General features: G+C 44.9%; 3 protein-coding genes across 3 annotated transcripts; 2 read left to right on the top strand and 1 right to left on the bottom strand.

The window, feature by feature from the left end:
- The first annotated feature begins 1,999 nt into the window (after positions 1-1,999).
- Positions 2,000-3,623, top strand: LOC133931416 (ethylene-responsive transcription factor 3-like). Its single transcript, XM_062378288.1, has 2 exons — positions 2,000-3,188; positions 3,273-3,623. Exon 1 carries the CDS (start codon positions 2,149-2,151, stop codon positions 2,704-2,706), a length of 558 nt encoding a protein of 185 aa, XP_062234272.1. The 5' UTR covers positions 2,000-2,148; the 3' UTR covers positions 2,707-3,188; positions 3,273-3,623.
- A 6,711-nt stretch (positions 3,624-10,334) lies between these two features.
- On the top strand, positions 10,335-11,534 carry LOC133930484 (thaumatin-like protein). The gene has a single exon (XM_062377137.1). The coding sequence runs from the start codon at positions 10,512-10,514 to the stop codon at positions 11,271-11,273; it is 762 nt and encodes a 253-aa protein (XP_062233121.1). The 5' UTR covers positions 10,335-10,511; the 3' UTR covers positions 11,274-11,534.
- Positions 11,535-15,810: 4,276 nt separating this feature from the next.
- LOC133883278 (IAA-amino acid hydrolase ILR1-like 6) lies at positions 15,811-20,869 on the bottom strand. Its single transcript, XM_062322554.1, has 4 exons — positions 20,292-20,869; positions 18,797-18,922; positions 16,902-17,231; positions 15,811-16,803 (listed from the first exon to the last, which is right to left on the bottom strand). The coding sequence occupies exons 1-4, from the start codon at positions 20,745-20,747 to the stop codon at positions 16,255-16,257; spliced, it is 1,461 nt and encodes a 486-aa protein (XP_062178538.1). The 5' UTR covers positions 20,748-20,869; the 3' UTR covers positions 15,811-16,254.
- Between the last annotated feature and the right edge of the window lie 1,913 nt (positions 20,870-22,782).

Genomic DNA, 22,782 nt, shown 5'->3' with positions numbered 1-22,782 from the left:
TGGCAACATGCCACATTCATATGAGATGGCGAACAACGCTAGGAACGATAGGAATAAAGCGGTGAGTTTTGGTTGCCGACAGTAAGGAGGAAATTGATGGTGAGCTCACATGAGTGAGAAGGTCGTCTAGAGGGCACTTCAAATATTCCCAAGGTCGTGGAACTCATTTGAGTGTTAGTGGAGGCGGAGGAGCAACGGAATAGACGAGCGATGGAGAGGGTGGACATGCGGCCAAGGTGTACTGTTGGCAGTTGTGCACAGCGAAGAGGAGGAGGAGGAAGGTTGGGGAAAAGGAGAGGGAGTCAGCGCGGACCTTCTGGCGCGTAGGCTTGCCCGGAGAAGACCAACAGTAGAAAATCTATTCAACGGTTGCGGTGACGATTCATCGGAATTGGGGAATAAGAAATCTCGACTACTCGATTCCTTTGATGGCGAGGAGGAGCTCACGGTGGCAGAGCTCGAGGGAGAGGAAGAGGGAGGCTGAGTCTGCTATAGCGGCTCGGCCGAGCGGCAACAAGAGGGAGAGGGCAAGGAGAGAGTGAACGAAGAAAAAAAAAAGCAAAACATTATTTTGTAGTGGTATGGTGGGTAAATACGTGCAACAATTCATAATCCACAATCCAGAAACATTATTTTTCTGCATAATGGATTATGGCAAGATTTTGGATTGTAGAATCGGTTTGTTTTTTCGATTATAATTTTAGAAGCTAGAATCCATAATTAGAATAAAAACAAACAAACCATTTGTTATTCACACTCATCCTCTAACCTCCTCATTCCATTACCGGCTACAAAATTAGCGGATAATCTCCTCCTCTTTTTCTGTTCTCATCTGAAATCAAACTACGGTATCGCTCCTGACATATTCATTTGGTGGCGCTCTCATAGTGCATCCATATATCTATATCTGAGTTTATGATTGATGTTACCGTATCTTATGTTTATATTTTCTTTGTAACGTACGGGTACGTAGCTAGTGGGAGAAAGGCATCAGTGCAACGAGTGCACCCATTCTATTGGAAAACGGAGCCTTCCCCTACAATTCGGTCGATCAGCTAAATTTCTCACAGGATGAGGATGTAGAAGTTTAAACAAACCTTTCAAAAGTTACTATACTGGTGCACCAAGGAAAAAGAGATGTAGAGAATCATTCATGTGAAACTAGTTACACTTTTCCATTCTATTAGGTTCACCGCTATTCTTACGTGATCAGGTCATCTAAGACACTCAATAGCCACATCTAGTGTCAGGAAAGAAAAATATCTCTTAAGTCAAGCATAATTATAACTTATATACATATAATGTAACATAAATATTGAATGCTTGCAACAAGCAATCTGTATTGGGACTAATCTTAGCGTTTACACGTAGCATTAGCAAAAAAAAGAAGAAGAAAACTCTATAAACATGTGCATGTCTTCGCGAAGGCTTTGTGTTTACAGGCTCCATAAATTCATGATAGTGGTTCAAGAGTTTTAAAAAATTAGTTCAAAATAGGATATTTACATGTCATGTATAGTTCGGAATAAAGTAGTATAATATTTTTACATAACTAACAATCGTATAATATATATATTTACTATATTTATGCTTATCGACTGGCTATCCAATAATTAGCACAAATGAGTCTCGTATATGATCATGTTAGATTATCGATAATTAGGTACATATCTAGAAAACCAAAGAACACCTACATATCTCTTCTGTTAGCCACAGACAAATCTAACATATGTCCATCTAATCGTCGCAAATAACTTTTGAGCGCACCGGAATATGCCGTGCCTACTTCAGCTGCCGTGGAAGAAAAAAACACGGGAAGGCCGACGCCGACCCGGGGAAACCCCAAGGGCACGCCGGGAAATCATATCAAGCCAACCAAATTGTGGCGGGGGCGCGCGGTGGGGCAGGATCAACAGCCAGAGAGGAGGGAGGGAGCGGAGCGGCACAGGCAGCGCAACGCGGAGGAGGGTGGTGGAGACGCGAGCGCGAGGGGAGGAGAAACCAAAGCGAACGCGAGCAAAAAAGACCAAAAAACCAGGGGGTGGGGGGCAAGCGAAGGGAACCAGAGCAGGGTAGGGAAATAAAAACTACTGGGCAAACCCTAGCCGAGCCCCGCGTCCGCCTCCCCCCCCACCCACCTCCGCCACGATGCGCCGGGCGAAGCCGCCGCAGCCGTCGCCGTCGCCGGAGATCCGGTACCGCGGGGTGCGGAGGCGGCCGTCGGGGCGCTACGCCGCCGAGATCCGGGACCCGGCCAAGAAGACCCCGATCTGGCTCGGGACCTTCGACTCCGCCGAGGCCGCCGCGCGCGCCTACGACGCCGCCGCCCGATCCCTCCGCGGGCCCACCGCCCGCACCAACTTCCCCAGCGCCGCCCCCTCCGCGCCGCGGCCACGGCCCCACGCGGCCGTGGCCGCGGCCACGTCCAGCCACAGCAGCACCGTAGAGTCATGGAGCGGCGGCGCACCCCGCGCCGCCGCCCTACCACGCAGCGCCGCCCAGACCGACGAGGAGGAGGAGGACTGCCGCAGCTACTGCGGCTCATCGTCGTCCGTCCTCTGTGAAGACGCCGACGGCGACGACGCGGCCGCCTCCCGCGCGCCCCTGCCGTTCGATCTGAACCTGCCGCCTCCTCTTGATGCGGCCGATGCGGCCGCCGAGGCCGATCAGATGGGTGCCCGCTACGACACGCTGCTCCGCCTCTAGCTCACGAGAATAGCGAGGATTTCGAGCCAGGAATCAGGAAAGAATCGAGACCAGCGCTGCTCTCTGCTCCGCCCTTGTCCTTGCTTCGGCTGATCCGGTGGTGTTCTCTCGCTAGTTGGATAATTCTTGCCTTTTTTCCTTTTCTTTTGTTCTTTTTTTCTTACCACGATGATGATTCGATATGTGAATAATTCTGTCATGTAAGCCGCGAGGAAGGAAATCTGAGCTTTTCCTTATCTTTCTATGGTATTTCGGGTGATATTGCTGCTGTTGTTGTTTGATTAGTTGGAAAGATAATGGAAGAAATCAAGAGAAATTATTTATACACATGCAGTTGATGCTTGCTGCTGCTTTATCATCACAGAGTTCGAATGACTGAACTGAGCAGAACATGTATTGCATAATCTACTAATTCATCTACTGAAGTGCAAAACATCATATCAATGTATGCCTGGCAAGTTGCAAAGTTCCAAGTATGATGGGTAATATTACCTGAAAGTTCTAAGCTAACACTTGGATTTCGTAGTACTATCTGAAAGTTCTAAGGTATTACTTGGATTTTGCAGTGGTTCTTCTCTCAAGTCGGCTGATTCTTGTAAGCATTGGCATGAGAGTGACTGCTTCGTCGATCATGTCCTGTGACCTTGAAGCAAATTCTTGAAGACTCGTATGTTGTGACCCTGAAGCAATTTCTTGAAGACTCGGGACAATGATGTGGATATGTTTGCCCATTGCAATGGATATACTTTCAGGATGTCTCATTCTGATGAGTAGCAGATGTACCTCCTGCTTATGTACGATTAGCCCTTCCTTCAGTTCAAGTGTAAAAATACAATGCTCATCTGTCATGTTTGATTTATAATAATGTTCACCTGGAAACAAGTGGTCAAATTGAGCCCCAGGAGTTATGGTTCGTAGTCCTAGTTTCCTAATGCTATCTAAGTTGGATGAACTTGCTTCTCTTTTGCTGCCTTGGTTTTTTGCTACCCTTACATGCATTTTCAGATTGTTTTTGGTTGAAACGAAGCATTGGCTCAAGCCAACGGGAGAAAATTCTTGTCGTGTTCAAGTACTGGTCAGCTGGGCCTGGAAAGGTAATACTGAAAACGCTGGCACGCTGCTGCTAATGACTTTTCAGTTGTGGAAATGTATTTTTTCCAGGACAGGATGCACTGTAATTCTGGTGAAGGGTTAAGATTTAACTTGTATTTTGTGACGTCTTGCGTTACTGCCGTTGCCAGAGAAGAAGGATCCTCTGCGCTCTGTACTGAATCTACTACTGGCAAAAAGTTGAATTTTTTACGAGTCAGTTTTCACTGGATATGTTCAGAATCTATTTCTGGGTTGTTTCTGCCACCGCCACTTGTAATACTAGTATCTCATGAAAAATCCAACAGCTTTTTTCATTTGAGCTACGTAGAGTATCACGGGCATTTGATTTTTTGTCACTCTAGATTGTCACTAGGTTTACTGTTATAGATTTAAGATGATCTATTTGTCATACTTAGTAAGAAATTGTCACTTCGATAGTGACAAAAAATTAAATATTCTAGCACATAGCGGAACAGAAGGAGCTTTTGGCCAGAACTGCTAATCAAAACAAAAAAAATTCTTTGTACTGGACGAAAGAGATAATTGGCAGAGGAAGGTGACAAATAGTAAACTCTCGGCTGTGCTTTCGGCCTGTTCTCTTGGCAGTCCAAAAGAACAAGATTGCTTTTGTGGGCCTCAGCTTGGGCCGGGCTCTGAAAAGGCTCGGATTCAGATGACCTCTTCCATGTTGTCCGGGCTCCAGAGTCCAAGACCAACAGGTTCTTGGACCAGGTGATGGTTCGTCTTGCTGTAATCTGCTTCGTCTTCCCCGGTCAGCACCGATCATCCGGTCACGGGCGTGCAATACGCGTTTACTATTCGACAGTGTTTGGATTGTTGATGGGATGCTAGCCGTGTCATGTGATAGTCTGATCATTCCATTAGAACTTGTAAACGCGTTTTCTTCGATGCCTTCATCAGGCTTTTTTTTCAGCCGTTGTCACCATCGCATTTTGCTCGGTTCATCTGCTTGCAGCGCAGTGGTGGAACAGAGCGACACCTCGAGCCCTTTCCTTACGCTAGGATCCACTAACTTCAATATCACCGTGATTTTATCACTGACATATGGGACCAGCGACTTATGGTCTCATATGTTAGTGACAAAATCACGATGCCATTGAAGTTAGTGGAACTCAGTCGCTTCCGTTGACGATACAGTCCTATGAGCTCTTCTAATGATGGAATTGAATTGGAAGCAGTTCTCTTTCCTTCACTGCTGTCTGAATTGTGTCTGCAAGTCGTTCACCACTCTCCCGTGGTGGATGCATGTGCCATGCTTCACAGATTTGGGGCCTTGCCGTGCCATCCGACTTGATTCCGGGCGGAATGCGGGGCCCATTGATAGTTGCGTTGCATCCATGCAGTTTTGTGAGATGAGTACAGCGAATGCGTCTGAAACCAGAAGCTGAGCTCGTACAGGGACTCTTGCCAAATTTTCCCATCTTGGCACGGCTGCCATTTCGAGCCACCGATCACGTCGGAGAATCAAACCCAGAGGGCAAGTGGATAGCAACTAGCAGGTTGGCACCCAAGCGCGCAGTGGTGCTAGTAGTAGCTTTTCCTTGGCTTCACCGCGCCAGGCAATGGAGCACCCATAATGTGACGGAGTCATGCCAACACCACACGCGTGGGCACGTGGCGGAGCGGCCAGTTCACCTGCGCGCGCGGAGACGCGCCGCAAGGCTGCAAATTGCGGCCGCCGTCCCGTGCCGAGGGCACCTGTGGTGCGGCCAACGCCGAGCCGCGCGCACCACTTCGCGTCTAGGCGCGCGCAAGGAAGCGAGAGGGAGAGAAGTAAATTTTATAACATTAGGCCTTTTAAAAGATCTATTTTTTTTTAAGTACGATGCACGTTCTTATTTTTTTTCACACACTAACCGTTAGATCATAGAAGTATGGCATGTATTAAAATTTTGTAGAAGCTTTTTTATAAATGATCATATAGAATTTCCTTCTGACGAGAAGAGCTGTTTGGTTGCAGGTCCCAAATATTGATCATAGCTAAAATGGAAACGATGCAAATATTTAGTTAAAAAATAATTGTTAGTTTAAGATCAAACTAAAATTTAACACCCGGTCAAAACGCGGGTAGTTAAATTGTCCGTCCAAAACTCACCCACTGATTGTTGACTGAAGATGAACTTGGCCAAAATTTTCAGACTCAGATAAATTTTAGCTTCGAACAAAATATCCCAATCGCTAAGCATGATATGGCTTCCTGCGTGAGAAAGCAAACAGCCCCCAGCGCCGCGCACATGCCCCTCCTCCCAAAATTATCTTCTGACACCCGCGCCCGAACCGAGACATGCATACGACAGCCATGCCCGAGGGAATCTCTGCACTGCGCTCCCGGACGCCCCCACACTCACCAAGTCACCGACTCACCGGCGCTGCCTTTTTTCTGTTTGCCCAACAACTTCCAGTGCATTCACATGGTCCCTGCACCTGCCTGGCAGTACTCTATTCTCCTTTGTTTTTTTCGCGAATTTCCTCAGATCTCATCGCGGTACCGTGGCCAACACAGGTTCGGAAAAACGACGACAACCGCTGTTATAGGCTAATTTGGTCCGCAACGTATTTAAAAATCAAGTAGTTACCGATCAAATTTAAATTTAAAATTTAAAAAATCAAAATTTTGATAAAATTTAACTAATTTATATTGAATTTCATCAGATTACTGTACATTTTATCGTAGTTACCGCTGTTACTGACCCTGATGATTTTTAGAGGTCTATCGAAAATCGATTTTCAAAGGTCTATCGAATTTATGAACGTGGCCCAACATCGCAAGACACGAGACGAGACCACGAGAGGAGCAAGAAAACAAAACGAGGCGAGCTCGATCCCGTCGTCCCATTCCTGTTGACCTTGCACAGCATCGATCTGTGCGTGTGTGCGATAGTAATTGCTACTACCTCCGTTCATGATATATTTATCCTCTTGACATCTATCACATTCATTCGATTACTCTTATGTCATTAATCCATCACGTTCATTTAATTAAAATTTTATTTTTCAATAACCTTTAATATAAACACATGTAAAACACCATCTTAGGCCAACTCCAGCATTCAGTGCTATAGTACTCCGCAAAGTACTGTACGCTACAGTGTTGCGGAGAGGATACTGTCACGATATTTTTGAGAATGAAAATTTAAGATAGCTGCTAGAGATAGCCTTAAAAACTAAAATCACATCTATTTTAAAACAAAATCAAATTTAAAATAACATTTATTTGATAATGGGTAGTACTATTTCTTTGGTCCCTGCGTGTAGCAGTGGCAGTAGATGACAGAGAGCACGGTTTGAAGCCCGAGACCAGATGTCACGAGTTGAAGGCTCCAAGACCCCCATGTGTCGAGTGGAGTATTCAGCACAGCCCACAGGCGCTTTTTTGCCTGAAAGTTGGAACTGTGAACAATCAATCTCCATCATGGCAGGTAGAGCAGACGCGCAGAAACTCACGAGTGGTATCGTACGCGTGCACACAGTAGCATTTGCATTTCCCCCTGATAAACAGAGCTATATATATACTCACTTCCGTTTTCGTATATTTGTCACTACTAATTTAGTGTAGCAAGTTTGACTTTAACTATCTTCGTTCTCCTTTTACTCGTTATTTAGTATATTGATATGTTCTTTAACAAACATGTTTAATTATTATTTTTGATATCTGTTTTCTTGGTACCAAGCACGATCTTTCACTGCTGTAAAGAAGAGACCATTTTGAAAAAAATGCCAGAAGGTTTAGCTACCAGTTTTTTCTCAATTGCCATCTTATTCCTCAACCTCTACAGAGCCCAGCAAACTACCCCAAACCAAAAATAAGAAACCTAATCTGGTCCTCAGATCCTCCTAACTAATGACTAGAAAAGTCCTCCAAAGGGATTAGGATCCTGTCCCAACCTAAACCCTCTTACAGAGCACACCGTACAAAAGTAGCCACCTAGCAGGAAAACACAATATGATTACAATCCTCTACTTGCCCACATAAATAACAAGCACTTTCTCTATGTCAAATTCTCTTTCTGAGCTACGTAACAGACTGCAATTTATCGTGATGTATTTGCTAGAGAAAAAACTACCCTCAAAGGCAACTTGGAGGCCCACACCTCCTGCATTCTTTTGCTTAACACACCTCCAAAACATATTTGCTTGTAAACAGATTTAGTTGTGAAAGTACCATGCTTCTCCAAAGTCTAAGACACTTTATCCTCCTCCAGGTCCAGCTACATTTCATCCAACAAGGACATCAGGCCTTCCAACTCCTATCCTGATCTCCACACAAAGTCTTTTTTAAGTGAATATGCCATCCCTCCTATGTTTTAATACCTAACACCTTAGCTTTTTTATTATCACATATTTTGTATAGCTCTTGGAAAGCCATCTTCAAAGAAACCTCTTTCAGCCACACATCAGACCAGAAGGAAGTATGTTTGCCATTTCTCACTTTGTGAATGGCTCCTCATTTTAAAAAGTGCTTGACTTTATGTAAACCTCTTCAAAACAGAGAAGCATCTTGACCTCTGAAAGAAAAGAAATCATCACTGGGTAGATACTTTTTATAGATTATTTTGCTCCATAAAGAGTCATCCCTCTGAGTTAACTTACACATCCACTTGACTAACAGACATTCATTCACGATCCTGGTATTGATGATGCCCAGGCCTCCATACTCCATTGATCGACAAAACACTTCCCATTTAGCTATGTGATACTTAAAGTCCTTAGTGCCTCCCTGCTAGAAGAATCTAGCTCTAATATAGTTAAATTCTCTACGTTGATCCTAAGTAAGGTGATATAAACCCATCGTGTATATTGAAATACTACTTAAATATGAATTTGTGAGAATCAATCTTCCTCCAAATGATAAAAAATTGCCTTGTCAGGGATCAGTTTTTTTAACCAGCTTCCTGTTGACGACTTGCATACCCTACTTTCTCGAATTGTATGGATGAATTGGTATCCCTATGTATATCATTGGAAACCTCTTTAGCTTGAAGTTCAATTTTGCAGCTACTGCTATCTGAGTTTGTTTATCTGCTCTTATTACAAACACCTTATTTTTATAGTACTATCTCCGTTCTCAAATAAATGTCGTTTTAATAATTTGATTTTATTTTTAAATAGATATCATTTTAGATTTTTAAGGTGGTGTTTATTGGATTGGTCGTATTAAAGGCTATTAAAAAGTGAAGTTTCAATTCAATAAGTGTGGTGGATTGATGGATTATGTATTATTGATTGAATATTAAAGAAATTAAAAAGGTTAAACATGTCATGTATAAAAAGATTTTTTTGCAATCTTGTTCTGTGTACTAAAAGCTAAAACGACATCTAAAAAAGAATAAAAGTAATAATTGATTTTTATTTCACTCATACTTCCAAAGCAGTATAAGATGAATTTCAAGTACATTTTCCAAACATTGAAAAAAAACCACAATGATTTCATGTTTTCGACGTTACCCTACACTGAAGAAGTTCACAAGGTAGCTTGCGGTTGGACGCTGGTATGGCGACGGTCCAAGCAGTAAATTTTTCTTCCGTACTGTGATTCCTGTGATCCATTCAGCCCCTCTCTTTCTGTTCCGACATGAGAAAAGCTTCGGGTGGATTTGGTCGGTAAGATGAGGCTGGATCATCCGTATTTTCTTTATTAGGGAGTTATACAAAACTATTATATTTACTAACATAAAATTATAATATTGTGCATTAATTTTATATAAAATCTGATTTTAATTAGATTCATCTAAAAAATATCTTATATTTTTGTAAAAATACTAGAATTTTTTTACGTATTTCATAATCTATGTGAAACCCATTTTTATTTGATTCACTTAAAAAATTTATCTAGAATTTAAACTAAAATTCTCTAAAAATACTACTTTTATAACTCCCAACAATTGCTAGAACCTTAATAAAATGGCAAAATATAGGAAAATTCACTAATATTTTTTTATATGATGAAATAATTTCTACAATTATTTTCAATCCTAGATTATATGGTGAAAAAGTGAGTTTCGTTATGATGCTCTATTTATATACTTATAAAGGAAGTTATTTTTTCACCATAGGGCTAGAGATAAATTTAAAAATTATTCTATCATATAAAATAATATTAGTAAGTTTTTCTATATTTTTAGGATTTTATTTGAGCTCTAACAATTATTAGAAGTTTTAAAAGTAGTTTTTTTTAGAGAATTTTAGTTTAAATTTTACATAGACTATTTGGGTGTATTGCACATGAATTACGAAACAGGTACAATTTTTTTAAAATATTTAGAGAAACATAAGATATTTTTTAAATAAATCTAATTAAAATCAGATTTTATATAAAATTAATATATAATGATTACAGTTTTATATTATTAGAAACGATACTTATAATTTTACACGATAGTTTGTACCCTTCCCTCTTTCTTTATTTTCTTATAAAAAACCCAGAGTGGGGAGAGAGAGATGGGCGGGAAATGGTAGGTAGAGGCGTTGCTCGAGCTTTACAGCGAACATTTCGCTCCGAGCCAAAGACCTCGCTAGCCAGCCAGTAGCCACCAACCTTTTCACGCTTGAAACCCCACTCTCACTCACTGTCTCACTCCCACCTCATTAAATACGCCCGCACGAACCCACAAAGCCTCTGCGAGCTCACTCACTCACTCGCTGCCTTGTCTGTGTGAGTGCGCGCGAGCAGCCAAGAACCCAGGAAACCAGCAATGGCGACGGCGCAGGCGCTGGCGACCGTCGTGGTCGCGTTGTTCCTGGCGCAGTTCCTGGCGCAGGGCGCGTCGGCGGCGACGCTGGCGCTGTACAACCGGTGCGGCGAGACGGTGTGGCCCGGCATCCAGCCGAGCGCCGGGAAGGAGCTCCTGGCGCGCGGCGGCCTGCAGCTGGCACCCAACCACGCCACCTCCATCCGCCTGCCCACCGGCTGGTCCGGCCGCGTCTGGGGACGGCAGGGCTGCAAGTTCGACGCTGCCGGGCGCGGCCTCTGCGCCACGGGCGACTGCGGCGGGGCGCTCTACTGCAACGGCGCCGGCGGCGCTCCGCCCGCCACGCTGGCCGAGATCACCCTGGCCTCCGTCCCCACCGCGCAGGACTTCTACGACGTGAGCCTGGTGGACGGCTACAACATCCCCATCGCCATGACCCCGTTCCACGGCTCCGGCGCCAACTGCGTCCCCGCCGGGTGCGTCAGCGACCTCAACCGCGTCTGCCCCACGGGCCTGGCCGTCCGCGGCGGCGACGGGAACCGCGTCGTCGGGTGCCGCAGCGCGTGCGCCGCCTACGGCGCGCCGCAGTACTGCTGCACGGGGCAGTTCGGGAGCCCGCAGCAGTGCAAGCCCACGGCGTACTCGCGGTTGTTCAAGTCGGCGTGCCCCAAGGCCTACTCCTACGCCTACGACGACCCGACCTCCATCCTCACCTGCTCCGCCGGTGCATCCTACGTCGTCACCTTCTGCCCTCACCACCGCTGAACCAAGCGAGCTTACGGAGAAATCAATGGCGCTTACGATGCTGAAGACACCTTAGTTCTAGCCTAGTTAGCCTGCGCGTGTGCGTGGCAGCGTTGCTTGTTGTTCTTGGTTCTTGGTGCTGTCGTTGCGCCTTGTGTTAGGGTGGTAAACTGGTAGCGTGATGCGTTAAGGACCTGGTGGTCTACCGCTGGTAGGCCGGAAGGGGTATATGGGTATATGCCATTACTGCTATTTTTTTCACTTGGAACTTGCTATCTGATATACTGATTTAGTCCTGTTTCCTGCTTTTGATTTGTTTTTCAGTCATGCATCTTTGCTACACCGATACCACATTGATGCATCTTTGGCTCTTGATTATTGTTTTTGGATCCAAGAGGCTCAAGTAAAAATATTACTATATTCGCAAAAAAAAAGTAAAAATGTTACTCCATTTCGTTCAGTTTTTCAGAGCATGGTCAGATCTGAATTTTGCTGTATCACTGTAAAAGCATTATTCAGATCTGAATTTTGACCACAGGTTCATGGTGTCCTAGTAGCGGCTGTAGCGCTGGGCGGGTTGGCCAGGCTATCCGCAGACCGCCACCGTCCGTAGCGTCGTGCTGTGCGGGTAGCCCAACTTTTATCACAGGAGCATCATAATTCCGGACGCACGGGTTTCGAGGCTACCTTTTCATAGTGTTAACCGAGGCGACAGGCCAGAGTTCATCGGATTCCGCTCAATCGTCTTGAGCCTCTGCCGTCCACGACCAGAATCTCAATCCCATGTCAAGACCTCTCCTGGTACAAGTCCATCCATAGAAGGCCCATCCATTGAAGACGAGCCTAGAAGATCGGATAGAAGCCCGAAGCCCAATCCTAATTCGTTCTTCTCCTTGTTATTCTAGGTTGCTTTGTTTTTTCAGTAAATTTTGCAAAACTACACTACTATATTTAAACTATTATAAAATTATATTTTTCCTCTTATTTTATAAAACTACATTTTTTACACAATTTTACCACATTACTGCATTTTTTGATTTAACTATCACAAAAATATTTTTTCTCCTCATATTTTACAAAATCATATTTACTTTGTATCACTTTATCATAAAATTACACATATGTTACTGTGAACATATCTAATAAGATGAGTCCACGCGTTATACTTACAGTCTTTAGTTCTCACCGTTTGCTGACGTAACTGCATACGTCGTGTCATAATTGCTTGCCAAGTTATCAGATCTTACATGACATTTGAGCTTCTTCTCTTGAAAGTTACCGATCTGACGCGAGTTAAACTCCTAGGTGCGAAAAATTATTGTTGATAGGGGTTCTTTGCACCATTTAGCGTCCCAAATAGTGCCATACCAACCCCACCAACGTCATTTAGATGGCTAAATTGTGTCACGCTAACCCCCACTAGCACTAATTTTTCGTATCCAGGAATTAAATTCGTACTAGATCGGTAGCTTCTAAGAGAATGAGCCCAAAGTCCACATAGAGTCCATTAACTTGGCAAGCAATTGTGATATGATGTAATCAGCTACGTTAGCAAATAGTGAGAGCTAATGGTGGCATGCCAATCCCCATCAAAACTATTTGGGCGGCTAAATGGTGTCATACCAACCCTCGTCAACGCTATTTTTTTACATTCGAAAATTCAACTCGTGCCAGATCGATAGCTTTCAAGAGAATGAGATCAAATGCTACGTAGGTCTGCTAACTTGGTAAGCAATTGTGATATGCTATAGTCGATCACTCGACCATGTCAGTAAACGGTGATGATTGAAGCATGTAAGTATGACGCTTGGACCATCTTATCATATATGTTTATAGTAATAGAAGTGTAGTTTTGTGATAAAATGATCTAAATTAAGTTTGATTTTGTAAAGTAGGACGGGAAAAATATAGTTTTGTAATAGTTAAACCAAAAGAAATGTAGTTTGTAATAAAACGATGCAAAGTAAGCGTGATTTTGTGAAATAGGAGAAGAAAAATATAGTTTTGAGGATCATAGTGTAGTTTTACAGAATGTACTCTTTCTTACCTGATGTTTAAAATGAGAGACAGTAAGAAATTAATGTTAATAAACAAGTAACACACGTACATATGTGTTGCTTGTTTATTAAGATATTCCAAAGCAATTTATTATTTTATAATTATCTAAAATTACTCAAAGAGCTAATTTCTTTCATAAGAAACAAGCTCTCTCCTCTTTAAATTGCTTACCACATGATCTTTTCTTTGTTGAACACCTAATTAATGTCTTAAAAAATAGCATTAGGAGTGACTTTAGGGTCTGTTTAGCATGCTCTAGCTTCAATAATTTTTAAAGCTAAGTATTGATACCTTCAGAAATTTATAAAATTGAAATTATAAGAACACTGATAGTATTTTAGTGATCAATCTTATTCCTATTTTTATTCAAACAAATACTTAAATAACTTTATTGTAACTTAAAAACTCAGAATCTATCGTGAGCTAGAAGGTAGAGCTCTGTCAGAGTAATTCCTTTATGGTACTTGGTCTCTGACAGGTCACACCGTGGTCCTGTGACTTATCTGTTCTCTCCATCTCGTTGAAACTCGAAGCTGTTCGGAAATTTAAAATTTGAGATCCAGTTTTGAAATTCTTTAGCATTGGGCATTCCCGGTGTTTGTTTCGCGTCGTTTAATCTCGATCTGATTCTTCATCAGACGGGCATGCACGCTTGGTTGCCAGTCCTGGCATTGATTACTCCACTGCACCTACCACTGTCAGTAGATCTTTGGATTGATTCTCGTGTGAAGTCGTTGCCGTGCTGATCGGCTCATCTCGCTGAGTGGAGCGGCACAGGTGAGGCCAATGTAGTCACTCACTCACTCAAGAACACTTGTCTTTTTCAGAGTAGCACAAGCACAATACTCAGTTGGAGTATAGTACCAGAACCAGTGTACCACCCTTGTGATTGTGAAACGGTGAAAACTTTTGTGTAGTACAGTACTGTACTGAACTTTTGTGCTGCAGTGCCCTGATTTACCCCCTTTGAAGTTTGAACACGGCAAAATCCTGTCCTGCACAAGTTTTAGCCCTTTTATGCTACTGTTTTGAAATATGAAATCTGTTTACTTTTCCTATGTTTTGATGGAGCAACTGAGGACTGCAGTCCAAACGGATGTGGAACCGTGGCAGTGCCGAACTGCCGTGAACCATGTGATGCGATGAGCCCAGTTAACCACCTACCCTGATGGTCCACTCTTCTAGTAATAGCCAAATAGACAACCTCTTCGGTTCAGTAGGATTTGGACGTCTGGTGCCGAGATGCACCGCTAGTTGCAAATCATCTTCAAATATCATTTTTCCCATCGGGGGTACAGTACATCTGCTTAACCTGGTTCAAAAGGAACACGTCGAAAGGTAAAAAGAGGACATGCATGTGATGCGATCCAAACTTTTCAGAGGAGAAAGTTGGTAAAAAAGGCTGTGGATCCGTGGGTTCAAGGTCCAACTGCTACAAAGATGCATCGATCACCTTAGCAGATCATACGATCTAGTACTGGCTTTCTCCTTTTTCCTTTTTTCCTCCTTGGGATCATACGATCTACTAGTACTTCATCTGTGGGTGAGTGGTAGAGACAGACAAGGGAAGAGTAGCATGAGGAGCACATGAACTCGTGGCAGCAGGTAGGTCTCGCGTCAGAGACATCCAACTCGCACCTGCCCAGCTGCCCGGCATGGCTGCATCGCATGTTCATTTGTTCGTGGCGCGCATGGCAGCACTGTGTTAGCGAGATGCGGGCATGTGGCACCGTGGACCATGGACGATCTGTGTTACATGTTGCTCCCAGGATACGAGGCAGAGTGTTCATGCATGAAAAAAGTGTGCCGCCATTCTTGAATAATCTCGACTCATTTTGCCATGTTTTTCAGCAAGATTTGCTGTTGGTTTGGTAAGGTTAGATACAGTTTTTGGCAGGAAAAGTGGCTCGGTTTGCTTAACTTGACATTTGCAAATTTGGTATTTGGCAGCAAGTGGCCCAACTTAGCTCCGAGTCTCTGACCCAAATACTAGTGTCCATTTTGGTACCTCGACGTAGCAAGGCGTGTCAACCTTTCACACGATTACCGTTTGCTGGCTGTCCTTGCCGAGTGTCACTCGGGATTTCTTTTATGTTGTAAAAACTCTCTTCTTCTTTAATGAAGGGCAGGAGCTTTTTGAGGGGAAAAAAAGCGTTTGCTGGCTGCATTGTTTTGGATCGACAGAAGCTGCCGGACGTGTGTCTGCACGAAGTTCTGAACTTGTATGCTTAGAGAAGGGATAAATGGGTAGTGATTACTCGATTGGTCATTCATTTGTACGAGCCACACCTTTAGGCCCAATACGTTCTCAGTTTTCCTTTTAAGTTTATCAACGAGGCGGCCCAATACCTCGATGTGCATCCAACATGCATTGATGCATGGATCGAGACAGCGACATCCTCACAAAAAAAATTGAAAACAAGAGGTAAGTGAGAGCATACATTTCCAAGATATCCCGGCGGATGAGAATAAACTGAAGTCGCGCGTCGTCGCTGTCACATAGAATTAAACTCACGTGTTAGCGATAAAATCACCGTAACGTCAATATCTCGGATCCAGATCCATCCCCGGTCGGCCGGGGCAACAACACGAACTACCCATATTGCATTAGTAATGCTACATTTTTCCAGGTGTTTTACACACGCGCCAACCGCCGTCGTTCTTTGCTGACGCATGAGAAACACGGGAAAACCAAAAACCGCCGGCGCGCCACGACCGCAGATCAATCGGTCGCGAGCACGACGGCGACGAAAGCTAACCAAACGGAGCCCGCGTCCCAACGCCGCAAGGAACCGCCCAACGGCCGAGCGATCGGGCAAAAACCACCAATTTGCACCGTGCGCGCGCACCACCAACCGAAGCGGCGCCCGTCCGCGCTCGCGACCGCAACGCAAGCACGCGGCCTCGCGCTGGTCGAGTGGTTAACTAGCCGGTCTCGTCTCGGTCACAGCTCCTGTTCGATCAGGTCTGGGGAGATGCCAGACGAAGGGGAGCCCATCAGGGAGGCGTGCTCCGCGAGGAACCTCTCGGCGACGGCGGCGTGGAAAGCGGCGCCGGTGGGGAGCACGTCCTCGTCGATCATGAAGTAGGGCGAGTGGCCCGTGTGCACGGACCCGAGCGTCTCGTTCCGCACGCCGATGTAGTAGAACCCCGCGGGCACCGCCTGCGAGTAGAAAGAGAAGTCCTCGGCGCCCATCATCGGCGGCACGTCGCGGTAGCTCGACGGGCCGAGAAGCTCGGCCGCGACCGCCTTCACGTGCCCGTACATGCGCGCGTCGTTCACCGTCGGCGGGTAGAAGCTCTGGTTCTCGAAGAAGTCCACGGACGCCTCGCACCCGTGCACCCGCGACTGCGCCGTGATCACCTCCTCGATCCGCCGCCGCAGGTGGTAGAAGCTCGCGTTGGAGAACGCGCGGAACGTGCCGCCCAGCACTAGTTCCTCTGCCGGCGCACCGAGGTGGTCGCTGCCGTTCACGACGGCGACGGACACCACCTGCACGGTCGTCGTTGCACGCGTGCGTAAGCTCACGGCACAGCCAAGATCGTTTTTTTTTTTTTTTGCAACATGCATGCCAAGAGATCGATTCGTGCCTGTGAATCCAGGGGATCTGCCTCGCGGGAGACGATGCTCTGCAGGCTGATGATGGTGGAGGCGGCGGCCAGGACGGGATCGGCCGGACTCCACCGCGGTTCCTTCGCGCCGTGTTGTTGCCCTTGCGTGTCGCCGCGTATCACGGCCTCGAAAAACCCGCAGCCCGCGAGCAGCGGCCCCGTCCTCGACCCGATGACGGACGTCGGGTGCTGATGCGAGACGTGGACCGCGAAGATGGCCTCCACGCCCTCCAGCGCGCCGTCCTCGATCATCCGCTTGGCGCCGCAACCGGACTCCTCGGCTGGCTGGAACAGAAGCTTCACTGTGCCCTGCACGTGTGAAAATGCCAGCAAGTTCAAGCTGCACTGTTTCTAGTTTCTCATACTAACCAGATCATTTCTTCCTGTAAAAGACAAGGAAATACTCCCTTCGTTCCAAAATATAGTATGTATTAGTATTTAGAAAAGTCAAACTTGTAAATTTTAATCAATAATTAGTCAAATAATGCTCATATTTTAATGTACAAAAGTTATATCAATAAATCTTTTAATACAATATTGATTTTGTAGTAATTGATAATATATTGCAAAATAAGTTAATAGTTAAAGTATAAATTTAAAGACTTTTTCAAATCTTAATACATCGTATATTTTATGGGATGGAGGGAGTAGAACGATGCAACAAAACATGAATTAAGTTGACAGGACTGGCCAGACTTGGCCGGAGGTTAAGCAGTACAATTTGGATCCTCTGGTTACTATAGGAACTTTGTTGCTGCACGTAACAGAGTGGTTAGCGTAGGGCCAAGTTTGATGAACATGGCGACACATTTTTCACATCGGCATCACAACATGGACCCAGGTGATGTCTTGTCGTCGTACAAATTTGGAGAGGTAACGTAAAGGTTTCTGGTACAGAAACTGACGAACTGACGGTGGCAAGAAAAACAGAAGAGTAAACTTATTTTTCTTTTGAGATGAACAGAAGAGTAAACTTGGCCCCGCGTAATAAGTCAGTCAAGATTTAACACCTTTTGAATTCACTTACGTTGCCCCTGTGTTTCAGCTGCTACCCAAGAAATAAAAATTTAACACGTTTTTATGCTGAGTTCATGTCGATGCTAGCTAAAGCCTAAAAGGAATCCAGAAAGGAGTTTCTCCGCCGAGCATTTGTCGGGAAACTGCCGTAAATAATGCCAAGAATATGGAGCAAAAGCATCTGGTACTTCAAAGTGGTGAACCAAATTCAAATAATGTAGTACCAAGTACCAACATCGCATTACATTGAGGAAACAGAGTGCAGAGGAATAAGCTTTTCTTGATGCAGTTCTATAGCTGCTTGTTAGAATATCTATCGAGTGGCTGCAAGCAGCCCTCATCAGTGACTGCATCAATCCTAGATTCCTAGATACTAATCAGCACTCAGTATTGAATGCACATGAAGAAAATGTGGAGTAAAGACGAGCAAATTAAGCAAATGGATTCCTAGTTGAAGTTGGCCCAGATGACTCTTGGTGCTGACATTAGCATGATGCCACGACAGCACCAATCGACCGCCCCGTATAGAAGTGTGGAACACATCATTTGTACACTTTGACACTCATCTTAAACTATAACTTTAGCTCACCACTTCTCCCGAAAGCAAATCTAGCGGCCTAAATTCGGATCACATTTTTAAGCAAAAAGATATTCAGAATGCATCAGTAAAGCAGCTGCAGTGCAGAGGGCATTGGGTCCCTTGCACGGCAAGAGTGGCGTCCACATAGACGAAAACTAGAGCTACACAGGTCACTTCTTTTTTCTGAAACAACTACACGGGTCACTGAAGTAAAGCAGCAAACGATTCAGACAGGAGTGGGCTGAGGAGCTTGGCGTTGTGCCGAGCGTGTGCGTACCTTGAGGTGGTGCTCGCGAGCCTTGAGGATCCTGGCCGCGCCGAGGAGCATCGCCACATGCGCGTCGTGCCCACACGCGTGCATCTTCCCCGGGCTCCTGCTCTTGTGCTCCCACTCCACGGCCTCCTGCGTTCGCGGCGCCAGCCACGACAAGGAGAAAGAAACAGACGCGTCAGGCTGTGTCGTGCCAAAGCTGGAAGGGCAGCTGCTTGCAGCCTGCCTGCTCTCTTTTTCCCAGAGAGCGTTCGTCCAAAGAGAGATTTCGTGCTGTGCAGAATTAAATCCACAAAGGTGAGGTGCCAAACATGACGAGCAAACAAACGCCGATGCAAACGCGAGAAAAAGTCTGTTCAGCTTTAGGCCGTAAAAACTGCCCGTTCTGGGCATTCAGAGGGATGAGCTTTTCGCGATGTTGCTTGTCCTGAGTTTACCAGCGGCTGGTGCCATTCCAGGCATGGAACAAGAAACCTTATCGCCCTGTTTCTGGAGGACGATGAAACAGGCGGAAAATATTTGGCTTTCAATTCATGATCAAACGGATTCGGCTGCACGGTGATGGTGCAGTGATCTCTCGAGATTCAGTGACAACAGCAAGGCGTCAAAATTTCGACAATTTGTTCTCTCCCTCGAAGGGCGAAAACTGAACTCGATAGTTTGCAGTGATAACATTTCAGAAACTTTCATGGTAAGGACCACTGGACCAGTCACAACAGTGGCAGTGGTAGACATGCCAGGTCCACCTGTCACCACGGGCTCATAAAGAAGGTCATATTTTTCACGAGAAAGGAAACATCCGTGTGCCTGGCTGTGTCCTCCAGGAGTCCAGGTAGCCTATAATGCACAACCACCAAAAGGACGAACAAATCGACACAGAGAAACAAAGCACATGCAAACACACCATAGATAAACCAAACACACCATATTTTCTACCTTTTGACTATGCTCTTTTAAACATTACTCTACATTTTAGTCCAACTATCATACATGCTACAGATAATACTGCTGAAAGCACTCGCGCACTCGCACATATGTAAATAGTGGACACTAGGATTTGAACATTGAGTTGTACCTTACTTCTCCATCACCACACCAAAAGATGATTCCCAAAAGTGGTTGAGCATTAACACAGTGTAGAATTAATTAATCAGTGCACTGCCTCATCCGTTTATAACCAAGTGGCTACAATCCATATACTATAGATAATCCTCAACTTGAGGTCAATTCATAACGCAGGAAGTGGATAGTAATTGTATGGTAAATTTCACACGAAACATTTTAATCTTGAAATTCTTGCGTTCCAAACAGTCCAAACGTGGGCTATATGTTCGCATACCTCAAAATTCAAAACAAAATACTGCGAAGCAGCCAGGAACTCAAAAGCACGCATCACATCTCGGAAAGCAACATGCCAGTAGCTTATGGAATAGGAACGCTATGGGAGGAGGCAGGAAGGCCACGTGCCTAGCGTGTAGACGTCGTCCGTGTACGTACATACCTGGATGGGCAGCGCGTCCATGTCCGCCCGGAGCGCGACGACCGGCGGGCGGCCGGTGCCGACGGTGGCGACGACGCCGGTGCGCGCGAGCGGGTGTCTGAACCCGACCCCCATGGCGTCCAGCTCGTCGCGGACCAGGCGGCTCGTCTCCACCTCCTCGTACGCCAGCTCGGGCCGCTCGTGGATCCGGCGCCGCAACCCGCGCAGCCACGCCGCCAGCTCCGGCCGCCCCGCCATCCCCGAGATCTCCTCCTTCCACCCTACGTAGTACCTCCCCCGACCGCCGCCCCCTCTCCTCGTGCTCGCGTTCGCGCCCTTGCCGCCCACCTTCGCCGTCTCCACCGTGCCAAGAATCAAGTCCTCCTCCAAGAACGTCGACGACGAGCCGACGACCGCGAGCAGGAACAGCAGCGGCAGCGGCAAGAGGAGAACGAGCGGTGCACGGCCGCGCTCCATGCCCTCGGCGTCGTGCTTGCGCTGGTGCTGGTGCAGGTGCAGTGTGGGCACGGGAGGGAGCAGACTAGCCAACGCTAGAGCGGCAAAATGGAGGGAGGCAGTCAGGCAGAGGAATGGAGCGGATTAACTTAAGCGAGGCCAGTGCTGGTGCAGCAGCTACAGACCTTTCTGTCCTCCTTTCCTTTTCCGCCCTTTTCCCTTTCGAATTCCGCTCGTGCTTGTATATTTGTTAACCACTCACCATCCTACGCCCACACTGACAGTGACGCATCAGTGGCGTCCCGGCGCCTGATGGTTTCACGATTATTGGTTTCGTGCCTTGCTCACCGGATATTGCATGATAAGGCTAGTATCGCTGCTGAACTTTTTTGGAGCATTTTCTAATGACTTGGCACCATATGACCAAAGTTTGAGATAACTTTTGGGTTCTGAGCATGATCAAAATACAAAATTAACTCGTAAAATGGCACATGGATTCGTGAGCAAACAGCCTCTTGCTTCAAATGGACGTCCTGGATTTGGTTTGATCTAATCTGATCAGCTGTATCTGGGAGGGTAGGCGAAGAGGAATACATAATTAATAATTTGGAAATTATTAGAAATATGGTATTATTCAAGTATGGTATCTCCACATGTGTCTAGCTTATGTGAGATAGGATACTAGAAGCCACTACGGATTTATTTATTTGGATTTCTGTTTCTAGCTTATCTGAAAGCTGTATTTTTTGTTTTTCTAAAAAACTGTTTTTAATTTTAGCTGTTAGATTTTACAGTAATTTTTTGGCTTCTTAGCACACTATTTCTCAGAAAACCTATTCTCAGCTAGCTTCTCAACTTCTAGTTTATTTTCTCAAAAACAGGTTTCTGACTTCTACAGAAGTCACTTTTCAGTAAACCCGTTTGTTTGGATTTATGACTTCTGGGCTTCTAATAGAAACAGATGCAGAAGTTAGAAGCAACCTGAAATAAACATACCCTATGTAAGTAAGATGTGAACTTGTTCTCTAAGCAAGTGCCTTGGCGATTACGCTCAAAACTTCCATTAGAACACAATACATCTTCGCTCGGAGATAAACTAGGGTAGGAGTACGATCAGGACAATACAATCTCAAATTAACACAAGCTAACTCAACTCGGAAGAAAACAAATCAATTTAAGCCCAGGCTAGAAGGTCTCGCCGAAGAGCATGATCTAAACATCATACATTGTAACCCTTTTATCGAGTTAATACAATGATTAAGTCAATACACATGGCTTACGGCTATTATTCTCCAAGAGACCTGAATATGTCTACATCATGTGTCTTTCTTTTCAATCTAATCGATAGTGCCAGTCATGTGATCCCTACCTAATAGAAATATTGTATTATCATTTTTACTGATCCAGTGTGGGTAGGGGTGTAATTGGATTGGATACGGACAGATATAGCTCATCATATATCATATCTGACATTTTTTCTTGGAGTTAGAGTCGAGCACAGATAGTGCGGATAATTATCTCTTCATCCTGTATACCATCTTATATCTTTTTCTCAGAGTCGGATTCGGAATGGATAGTGTCGTAAGCTTAAGGTTAATCAGATTGATAATTTTTTTAATTTATTTATATCATCACACATCGCATTAAATAGTATAAGAGTGTAACTAAAGTGAGCATAAAGATAGTGATAGTTGAGGCGTGAAAATAAGAGCATTCAATATTATTTATCTATAGATGTATGATAATCTATCTATATATTATCATGTTTATAAGTAAAATCACAATAAATTTTTTCACAACACCTAATATTCGAATACTTTAGACGGATATCACTCATCATGCACCTTATCTTACTTTTTTTTTTGATTCAGAATTAGACACGGATAATATTAAATAGTATCATATAATTATTATTGTATCCTATATTTACTTTATATGCCTTGATCGAACGGACATGCAGGAAATATTCGTCCCGTTTCACCCCTAAGTGCGAGTTGCACAGCTTCAAATCACCAACTGTACACATTCTTTCAGCAGGGCAGTGTGGACGCCATAA

The sequence above is a fragment of the Phragmites australis genome, chromosome 10, assembly GCF_958298935.1.
Source record: "Phragmites australis chromosome 10, lpPhrAust1.1, whole genome shotgun sequence".
In the NCBI taxonomy this organism is placed as follows: Eukaryota; Viridiplantae; Streptophyta; class Magnoliopsida; order Poales; family Poaceae; genus Phragmites; species Phragmites australis.
The sequence above is the reverse complement of the archived record's forward strand: the minus strand, read 5'-3'. Positions and strand labels throughout refer to the sequence as shown.

Coding starts and splice junctions, on each gene's coding strand:
- LOC133930484 (XM_062377137.1), top strand. CDS start 10,512: ATGGCGACGGCGCAGGCGCTGGCGACCGTCGTGGTCGCGTTGTTCCTG.
- LOC133883278 (XM_062322554.1), bottom strand. CDS start 20,747: ATGGAGCGCGGCCGTGCACCGCTCGTTCTCCTCTTGCCGCTGCCGCTG. Junction 17,232..18,796: donor CTCGCGAGCACCACCTCAAG/GTACGCACACGC, acceptor TCACACGTGCAG/GGCACAGTGAAGCTTCTGTT. Junction 16,804..16,901: donor CAGATCCCCTGGATTCACAG/GCACGAATCGAT, acceptor ACGACCGTGCAG/GTGGTGTCCGTCGCCGTCGT.
- LOC133931416 (XM_062378288.1), top strand. CDS start 2,149: ATGCGCCGGGCGAAGCCGCCGCAGCCGTCGCCGTCGCCGGAGATCCGG.